The sequence below is a fragment of the Amphibalanus amphitrite genome, unplaced genomic scaffold, assembly GCF_019059575.1.
Source record: "Amphibalanus amphitrite isolate SeventyFive unplaced genomic scaffold, NRLGWU_Aamphi_draft 001348F_arrow, whole genome shotgun sequence".
Taxonomy (NCBI): Eukaryota; Metazoa; Arthropoda; class Thecostraca; order Balanomorpha; family Balanidae; genus Amphibalanus; species Amphibalanus amphitrite.
Genome location: NW_024882841.1, coordinates 45,750 through 56,666, shown reverse-complemented (window position 1 = coordinate 56,666; position 10,917 = coordinate 45,750). Strand labels below are relative to the sequence as shown.

Below are 10,917 nucleotides of genomic sequence, written 5' to 3'. Positions count from 1 at the left end.
GTTTTGCCCTGGGGTTGGGGCAAAATGCCCCATTTGCAGTTGCTTCACAAATCACTTCCTAGCTTGGAGTCCGATCATAAGTGAATGAATTTGAGGGGTGCAATTTAAAGTAAAATGTCCAAAGAACGCATTGAGCACAAATTTGGCATTCCAGCTAATGTAGGACAAAATTTATGTAGCAAAATAAATTATCTGGGGCGTCTTGCCCCAGGCTACCCTACTTGGAAGCGTGTCGGCAATTATTGGCACAGTGGGTGCGGGGCAGGCGCTTCGGCTGGCGGCGGGTGATATAATTCTACTTGTACCTAATCATCTAAGTTAGGTCTAACAATATCAGCACTGGTTTCGATTTTGGCAGATGCAATTAACAAAAGAAGAAGACCGAGTCCTTCATCAGCTAAAAATTGCATGGAACTAGATAATCAATAATCATAGTCTACACATCTGAACATTGCATGGTGACACTGTAAACGAGAATTTTAAAACGCAAGTCGCATATATAACGTAAATACGTAGCTACGCCCCACGTAGTACACAGGCCAGCAAATAGAAACTACGCCAGCCGCCAAACTACATGTGAACCTATCACAGTGTCAGCCCATTAACCATTTATGCTGTGAAGGCTACGGTAATGGTAAGGTGAGCGCTCTAATAATCAAAGTGTTCAATGAAATGTGTCCCAACCACCAGATGATGTTTCTGTGGGTTGAAGAATAGGGCGCAAATAGGGTGGGCGCAATTACGAATGGAACACATTTTTCATGAGCTTCAAATATGGCGACGACAGCGAAGCCACGGTGGTGATAAACTTTCAAAACTACCATTAAACGAGCAATTAACAATGATAATTAGTTGAATCACTATCTCTAAGATAAACCATGACACTAGCAAATGTCGAAATAGACTGTTTCGCGTAAGAAAATAGAGGAAATCACAAAAAAATGGTCTGGGAGAAAGCTGGGACACCTCACCTGCCCCCGTGGACCGGAATAAGAGCGAGTTATTGGTGGTGAAGTAAATGCACACATTCGAGTATTCGTTCGAATCGAATTTTTGGCAGGAGGAAGGTGTGGCGCATTTAAGAACATGGCGCAATATGACCTCTCTCCCCTATTTCCTAACTTGATGTCATATGCCTTCTGCCCGTCATTTGCAGCTTATAGAATTTAGAAAATATCAGCGAATGATTGCATTGCATTGTACTGTACATGCAGTGGCGGATCCAGGGGGGGGGGGGCAAAATGGGCATTTGCCCCCCCCCCCCCAACGACATAATTTTAACATTACGCCTATGAACGATGCATGGAAAGAATCGATAAATTGTTATGGTTTGCCTCCCCCCCCCCAAACCTCTGAGCTGGATCCGCCTCTGTGTACATGCAATGTGCATTACGCATTGCTGCAGCTCCTCGTGTGGCTCTTCTTTGGGCACTGTCGGACGAGACGCCACGCACAAATCTACCGGCTTTCTGCACCGCCCAACCTCCCCCACTCCCCGCTGCAGCGCGAGTGACCACTCTCCGGCCCGAAACCGCCGCAGGCCAAGACCAAGGAGCCGGGGCTTAGAAGTGACGTCACTTCGTATCACACTGACTTTGAATAGTGATAGCCTCTACACACTGCGTGAAAATCTTCTCGAAAATTTTCATAACAAGTCAATGCGAAGTGCCTGAAATATTGAAATGAAGACAAAATTACCAGCATGTAAAAGTCACGGCAGTCTCGAAACGGCCAGTAACTAAATTTTGTCGCAATTATTTCACGTATTCAAAAGAAACCGCGTAAAATTGGGTCCCAAGTGGTTTTGCGCTAACAGTAAGAAATTCACTGGGCACGGCCATATTGAAAAGTCGCGGTAGGTACTTCCTGAAAAGAGAATGAAATAATCAAACAAGTTGAAGAGAAAAGGGGGACGGGATGCAAGCTATCCCAGTGGTCGAGCACTATGCACAGTGCACACTACATAGATGCATGGGCACTTGCCACTTACATATGACTTTGTCGTTTCTAGGTCACAGGCAACAGCTGTGATGAGTCACTGTGCTCATGCCTTTTTGCAGATGTTTTCTAGCGCACACCTATGTAGACAGTTCGTCGCAGTCATAACCAAAACACGAAGCCAGGATGGTTTAGACAGACGCATCTATGCGCCATTTTGAAGTGTTGGCGATGACATGCCCAGGCGGTATAAATAGGGTCTGCCCCGCGGTGCTGTCGTCCCAGTCAGCCCTGGCCGCTCGCCGAGGTCACAGGATGAGGACGTGTCAGCTGCTGGTCCTTGGCTGCCTGCTGGCCGGCGCCCTGGCGCTGCCCAGCACACTCCAAGACAAGGAAGGTAGGTACAAAACCGGAAAGCTGTCGGCCGAGAAGCCCACGTTTGATGGTATGAAGCCGCACTTAGATGGTATGGAGAAGCCAGCGTCGGATGACAAGAAGACGGCCCTACTCGGCGACACTGGCACTCCCAGCGTGCGCTCCGACGCGGTGAGCTGCGGATCTCACGTTATCACCGAGGGCTCGTCGGCGGTGATTGAGTCGCCAAACTACCCGTCCAACTACGACAGTTATGCGTACTGCGCCTATTCATTCACCACCGACACCGGTAAGGAGCTCCAGCTGAACTGCGAGACGTTCGAGCTCGAGGGTGACGAGGGTGACCAGGGTGACGAGGACGAGGGTGACCAATGGTGCGAGTTCGACTGGCTGCGGGTTAACGACGTCATGTACTGCGGCACCAGAGGGCCGTCTGCCGTGGGCGGATCTCGTCTCGACATCGTCTTCTTCAGCGACGAAAGCGTCGTCGAAAAGGGCTACCGGTGCACGGTGACGGTGGTGGAGCCGACCGTGGTGCCGGCCGGCTCACAGCTCGGCTGCGGCACTAGCCGGCTGGCGCGTGGCAAGTACACCATCACCGACGGCGACGGCGACTACAGCAACAACGTCGACTGCTACTACCAGCTGTACGCCGACCAGGCCGGCGACCAGCTGTCGGTGACGTGCTCGCAGTTCGACGTCGAGGACTCTTGGAAGTGTGGCGGTGACTGGCTGTCTCTGAACGGCATTAGATATTGCAGCACCAGTGCAGCGGACCGAGTGACGTGGCTGCTATCGACCGCATGTCGTTCCACTGGCACACTGACTCCTCGGAGGTGCGGCCCGGCTTCGGGTGTACCGTCACCGTCGGAGAGACGCCGCCGCCCTCCGACGCCTGCGCCTGCGGCCAAGTCAACCGCGCCTCGCGCATCGTCGGCGGTGAGGAGACCGAGGCCAACGAGTACCCGTGGCAGGCGGCTATATATAGGATAGACCAAGATCTTACTTTCTGCGGCGGCACCGTCATCAACAGTCTCTACGTGCTAACGTCGGCCCGCTGCACGGCCAGATCGTCGGCCAGCGATATCCAGGTCCAACTGCGCAAGCACCTCACCGGCCAGGACGACAACGAGATCCGATTCAACGTCGCCCAGATCAAGGTGCACCCGAACAAACACTGGATGCAACAATACGACTTCGCCCTGCTGAAGCTGGCCACGGCTATCACCTTCCCCGCCGACAATAAGATCGCACCCGCCTGCATGCCGACCGCCTCCAACGACTTTGTCGGCGCCGACGCCATCGTCACCGGCTTCGGCACCACCTCGCACAGCGGCCCCAAGCCCGACACGCTGCACGAGGTTACCGTCCCCATAATCAGCTACGCTGAATGCGCGTTGGCCTATACTGACGAAAGAACCATCACCTCCAGCATGATTTGCACCGACAACGCCAACCACAAGGGCTGGTGTGATGGAGATCAGGGCGGCCCGCTCGTCAGCCTGGAGAACGACCGCTACTCGCTCGTCGGCGTCGTCTCCCGGTCCATCGGCTGCGCGACTGAAAAATACCCGGGCGTGTACGCCAGAGTCACCGACGCGCTCTCGTGGATTTGGACCAGCGCCGCTGACGGCGAGTACTGCCGCGACCCGGCCGCCAACTGAGGCTGACGTGTGGCAACGGCCGCCGGCCCCATGTCCCCAGGCGCCGTCCCATGTCTAAAGGGGCCGTTCCATGTCCACAGGTGCCATCCCATATCCACAGGGACCTTCCCATGTCTATAGGGATCATCTGATGGCCACATGACCATCCCATGTCCACAGTGACTGTCCGATGTGTACAGGGGCCGACCGATAGGGCCAATAAGTCCACTGCACAGTGGGGATTTTTCCGATCTAGCACGTATTTATTCGTAGAGGGCAAACCATAGGTATAATTGTAGCCAGATTGTGCACAGATGTTGGCTGGTGTGTCCTGGTGAGAATTTTACCTGTAAATGTGCATAATCAACATAGTATAGGGGGTTCAATTGGACCCCCCGCTCAGCCGTTTGGCCCCTGATCAAGATAGAGCTTCGCGGAAAAGTCAAGCGTGCTGCCTATGACGAAATTAGGCCGAATATATCCAATTTCAAAGTCCAAGGTCATAAGCTGACTTTCCAAGTCAGTTTAATGACCCAACTAAAGTTGGGAAATCGAGACCTCTTGAAACTTCGCAAAGTTAGGGTGTTACGGGGTATTTTGGGGTGCTGATCACGAATTTCATGTTAGTTTTGATCACAGATGATGTCTTTATGCATTTAGGCCAGGTCGGGTCAGGTCAGGTTAGATCAATTATTAGGCGTCCTGCCGGCCATCCATAGAAGTGTCACCTACTACTGATAGCTTCGTAACATGGCACGAAGGCACTAGAACTACTTCGTAAATATTCAAATGGCTGCTAAAATCGAAATCAGCACCAAAAACTACCCTAGAAACAAATAAAACTCGAAAAAGTGAACCAAGGTCATCAAAAGGTCAATGACCTTGACTTGACCTTCACGTGACCTTGACTCCCACCATTATGCATGGCACCAACATCATTTCACATATTTGAACGTTTAAAACCACAAAAAGACTGGAAACCGCGGATAATGTGAGCTGGCATACGCCGAATCGCGATTCCGGCCAAACATGGTCTCGAGAAATATGCCACAGTTCAAAGGTCAGTTGGGTCAGAGTCATGAAATTTTTAGGTTAGATGTAAAATTGATGATCTCGAGGGTACCGAAAGTTTCGGCGCGATCTGCCGCTTTTTGCACGAGTAATTTCCGGAAAACCATGGGGTTTTACCCGACCCCTTCCCCCTCCCCCTCCCCACAAGTGCGATGGTTAATAAGGTTACGGTATGTATAATTTACGCTTGTCATCCTATTCCTAATGAATGTGTCTCAGAAAATATGCATCATATAAATCACGAAGTAAAATTATTCGCCTATGTCCGGAACATACCTATATCGTGCTGTTTGCCCTAGCGCTCCTCGAGTGGGGTGTTAAGATACTCTAATGTGAATATTCCGTGTTCAGGCAAGTTTCGGCAGCCAAACTAGGCGTTGTCTTGTGCAGAAGAAAGTGGCGAATTCGATAGGATATATTTCGGAGTGGAAAAGTGTGGAGAACATTGTTGATTTCCTACATTTATTTAGAATACCATTCCTTCAATATGGTGTCTGTAATGGTTTTTTGTAAAGGGCATTTTTGTGACCTTAGTAAGGTTGTGGCATACTTTCTGTTTGCCATTCCATTCTTAATAAAGGTGCCTTTCAGACGATATGCAACTTCAAGACCTCGCAAGATTAAAACCAACAGGACAGGACAATGAAATTGAGCTATACTTTCGGGCCTTGCTGAGCCCATTGAGTAATCACGCATGAGTGTGAACTTTGGGCGCATTTTTCCTAGTTTTGCTGTGGACATACAGATAAAACAATGCCATATATGAAAAATTCAGACATTTCTTAGCCCTACTGACACAAAAAATAAACAAAAATCCAAAACAATATTTTTTGAATTAATAGGCGCTAGATCGGAAAAATCCCCACTGTGCACTGGGTGGAATATTGGGTCATTGGGGACACCATGGGGTCTGAGTGAGCTGTCCAGGGTCTTACATTTTAGACGAGCGTGCATTTTCTTATAGAAATTTATCGTTTTTTTGTGTTCACAATTTCCTTCACAGGGAGCACGTCCTTATTTATGATATCCTTATACCTTATTTATGATTAGAGCTGCTATCTAAAATCAGGCCATTTTATGTGTTGACGCCTGTATTTGAGTGATGCTTAAATAAAGATGCATTGGTGGGATATTCTTACTATCAAAGTACTGGGCGAGTGTCTCACGCTCGCTCCTGCGCCTGATCGGCTCCGGTGGGTTTGACCGCTGACCTGCAGCAGAGGCCGGCGGTAGCCGCGGCTGGCTGCATCTCCACGGCGACGGGGCATCTCCAAATACACATAACCCGGAACACGGCTACGGCTTTGAGATTTGGAAGTGAATTGGCATGGTCCGGGGGCAATTCCAACCTCTAGCGCCCGGGGTCGTTTATCGCTCCCCCTCGCTTGTTTTAACCCGCGCCCTGGTGGGGGGGGGGGCTATTTTTTGCCCCCCCTCCAGACTTTTTGATATATCTCCAGAACCGCTGCGCCGATCGTCACCAAACTTCCAGTACCCTCCCGGACATCAATTTTACACATTGTGACCAAAAATTTTTCCAAAGGCTATGATAGGTTGGCCGGAAATGACGTCAGAGTGACGTCATGTTCTGCCGTTTTCGACCCAAAAAAGGGTTTCGCGGGAAGAGCTGTCAGGCCTATAGCTTTGCAAATACAGAAAAATGATAAAGACATAAAAGCTGTAGAATCAACAGGGCTACAAAACTGCTATCTCGGATTTTTGAAATTTTTGGATTTTGACCCTCAAAAATCAAAAAATAATTTTTTTGCATATAATAATCGAAAAATCCAAAAAAATTTTTGAATTTCGCAAAAACCGGAATAGATGTGATAGTCCTTACCGCCTTCCATCCACATACCAAATTTGAGATCGATACCTCTTTTTTTGGCGAAGTTATAGCGAAAAAAACTGTTCAAAATTGATGACGTCAAATTTTCAAACTCAATTTTTAGCAATTCTAGACCCCGTAGCGCAAAACAAAGACCACCATTAGACTCCCCGTGACGAGCTGCATCGAATCAATACCCATTTTATGCAAAACTATCAACTTTAAAATTTGACCTTTTTTGGCCTGACCTTGACCTGACCTTGACCTGAACTTCACCAGAAAGTGACCTAAGCCGTACCTGATAGTCTTATAACCAATACCATTGAGTTGGAAATGAAAAATTGGCCATAAAACATGCATCACACAACCTTAGTAAAGTTGGGCTCATGTGACCTGACCTGTGACCCTTGGTGACCTGACCTGTGACCTGACCTGGTATTGTCAGTGACCTCTAATAGTAATATATCTACTAGGCAACTGACGCCCTATCGCTGATTCTCGACAAAATGCGTTTTCCTCGGTGTTATAGCGCATTCCCTAGAAGACCCGTGAACGGTGAAACATTTCATCTTTGACCTGACCTGTGACGTCATCGGTGACCCCGAGGTCAATGAAATTTGGTTTTCCTCGACAAATTTGACAGGCCTTTCGAACGCCGTTTGAATTTTGCGGATCCGTCCAGTAGTTTCGGAGATACGAGGGGGGGGGGCAAAAAATAGCCCCCCCCCCCCCCACCAGGTCGCGTTATAAACAGACCCCACCAGGGCGCGGGTTAAGGCCTGCCTGGCTACACTATGCGTTTTCTGTGTGCGTTTTTCGGCTTTTCGGGTTTGGGTAATATCGTTCTAGAAAAAAAAACGTCCTTACGTTTTAGTGATGCGTTTTATATTAATTATTAGCTAATACAAGAGTTATATTAACTTTTGTCTATAAGTGATGAAAAAATTATCTTAGTTGCGAAAAATCTTAGGCGTTGCATCACCACCACCACCACCACCCCCCGTGCCGACTAGGCCAAAGATATAATCGGAGCAGGTGCAACCGTTTTTCGTGTGCCCTCCCCCCCCCCCGTCCACATTACGTCACCGACCCACGTACTTGACTTATAATATACTAGGGTGGCACTTAATTTCGACTTTTTTAATTTCAACCGGGATGGGTAGCCATATTGTTCTACCTCACGAAAAAATGATCTGTATGAAATTTTATCAAAAAATATTTATATTTAGAGGTAGCTTAGCTCAATGGGGTCATACTTGGTACATCTATATTATAAATAGTGTAAGGGTAGGGTAGGGTAAGGGTAGGGTAGGGTAGGGTGGGGTAGGGTAGGGTAGGGTAGGGTAGGAGTAGGGTAGGGTAGGGTAGGTAGGGTAGGGTAGTGGTAAGGTAGGGTAGGGTAGGGTAGGGTAGTGTAGTGTAGGGGTAGGGTAGGGTATGGTAGGGTAGGGTAGGGTAGGGTATGGTAGGGTAGGGTAGGGTAGGGTAGTGTAGGGGTAGGGTAGGGTAGGGTAGGGTAGGGTAGGGTAGGGTAGGGTAGGGTTGCGTTCAGTAACATCCTAACTTACAAAGGGCTCGAACAACTCGCATGAATCACCATCATCCTTTACAGTTCAATTAAAAGCAGTTACCCAGTTCTACAAAAATCATACCAATAAAAATGCAAGTTTCTACACCCAAACTAATGCATCCGTTAATCATACATATCAAAACATACAGTTATCGCGTAAACCTGTACCTCTAGTCTATCTATATTATAAATCCTAAAAAATCCGCCGTCGGGGTAACGCCCAAAAACGGGTCGGAGAGGCCATCATAACCAAGCGTTTTCATTGTAGTTAATTCAATCTGATTAGTGTCATGCTATCTTACAAAACACTTACTCTTCACATTTACACCAAGTTTCCTGCAAAATCTTACCTTGAAACACTAGAAAAATCGATGCAAAACCGACTGCCTCAGAGCACACGAACCCGCGCCATTACGATCTACTTTCAAGTGGTCGGCCTCCGCCATGTGGACAATTGCTGCGCAGCAAATACAAAACACAGCAAAATGTGGCAATGAGTGGTGGCCACGAAATTAAAAATATATGTATACATGTAAATACTTTGACATTTGGTGTTGTTTTTTGTGGTTTAACACACATCGTTTTTAAATGAATTATATATTATATGTAAGGGCATCGTATTAGCTAAAATAATGTCCCTAATGTTAAATTGTTAGCGAATTGTTTTGCAGCAGACCATGCTGTCAAATTTAAGCAAATTTTAGCGACGAAAAAAATAGTTGGTTGTCAAGTTCAATGCAGTTTTACAGTACTTAGCCTAACCAAATCTTACCTAACCTACTGATTTTTGCCTCCCGGGCACATATAAATCTAACCTAACCTAACCTAACCTGATTTTTGCCTACCGAGCTTAAAGAAACCTAACCTAACCTACTGATTTTTGCCTACCAGGCATAAAGAAACCTAACCTAACCTAACCTAACCTAACCTACTGATTCTTGCCTACCGAAGATCCTAACCTAACCTAACCTAACCTAACCTACTGATTTTTGCCTACCGGGCATAAATAAACCTAACCTAACCTAACCTAACCTTACCTACTGATTTTTGCCTACCGAAGATCCTAACCTAACCTAACCTACTGATTTTTGCCTACAGGCATAAATAAACCTAACCTAACCTAACCTAACCTAACCTAACCTAACCTACTGATTTTTGCCTACCGGGCATAAATAAACCTAACCTAACCTAACCTAACCTAACCTACTGATTTTTGCCTACCGCGAGCATAAATAAACCTAACCTAACCTAACCTAACCTAACCTACTGATTTTTGCCTTCCGGGAGAGAGAAAGTTACTTGCAGGAATAGATTGCAAGCAATAGTAAATCAAATATTTTCAGGTTAAGTGGTTATGCATCAGGCTTCAGGCCTTCGGCCTGAAGCCAGATACACAACCACTTAACCTAAAAATATTTGATTTACTATTGCCTGTAATCTCTCCCAAGGCATTGCCTACGGCAATGCACTGCTTCGCTCCGAGCACGAGGCAATACTTAACCTTACAGGTTGCGCTAGAACACCATTTTCCTCCAAAAATGTTACATCCAGACATTATATATCCGATAGTCTACAACCTTTACCACTGTTTTCTTCCTACCACGGAATATTGAAGGCTGAAGTAGCATAATATAACCAGAAATGCCACTTATGATGCGAACTGAGCAAATTTAGTACAAAAGCAGACATTTTAAGGTGCTGCAAAATCCCGGAAAAAAAATACTAAGGAACCGGCACAAAGTGCTGATGACTGATTGAAACCTCATAAAAATATAGGTTTATTTCTTCATCAATATTATCATAGCTATAATGAGCCTAAAAAATACTTAGCTTCGCTATGAATATCAATTATCAAACAGTCCTACCAGCACTACCAGAAACTACCAGTACTTGACCAGTACTACCTCATTAAATGCAAAAGTTGAAATGTTGCTCATAACAATTTTTTCTTGAAATATCACAATCATGTGAAAATAATCCCCCTCCCCCACCCAAAACCCCGATTCCCCACATTTCCCCTAGTGTGTTGGGCTAAAAATAGTTACCAGTACTACCAGGACTGCCAGTACTTGACCAGTACTACCTCATTAAATGGAAAAGTTGAATTGTTGTTTATAACAAAAATATTTTTCTTTTCAAATATCACCGTCATGTGAAAACATTCCCCCCTCCCCCACCCAAAACCCCGATTCCCCACATTTCCCCTAGTATGTTGGGCTAAAAAAGGGTACTATATTTCTGCGTAGATGTTTCGCAACAGCTGACTGCAGGTTCTCACGACAGCTGACATGTTGAAAACAAACTGCGGGTGGAAATCGTGGTGAGATCACGGTAAGTTAGTTATAGCTGGAAATTGTTGGTCAGATTAACTGCATGACACAGTATTGTTACTAAACGCGAGTTTCTCTATAGAATGATGTCTATATTATAGGAATTAACTAATGTCTGAACCGGGACGGGTGGCCGGTATGACCCAAAAACGCTTATAGCGG

The 10,917-nt window shown here is 46.6% G+C and overlaps 1 protein-coding gene across 1 annotated transcript; it reads left to right on the top strand.

Annotated features, from left to right (window-relative positions):
* Positions 1 to 3,101: 3,101 nt before the first annotated feature.
* On the top strand, positions 3,102 to 4,181 carry LOC122372345 (trypsin-1-like). The gene has a single exon (XM_043349444.1). It carries the CDS (start codon positions 3,117 to 3,119, stop codon positions 3,975 to 3,977), a length of 861 nt encoding a protein of 286 aa, XP_043205379.1. The 5' UTR covers positions 3,102 to 3,116; the 3' UTR covers positions 3,978 to 4,181.
* The last annotated feature ends 6,736 nt before the right edge of the window (positions 4,182 to 10,917 follow it).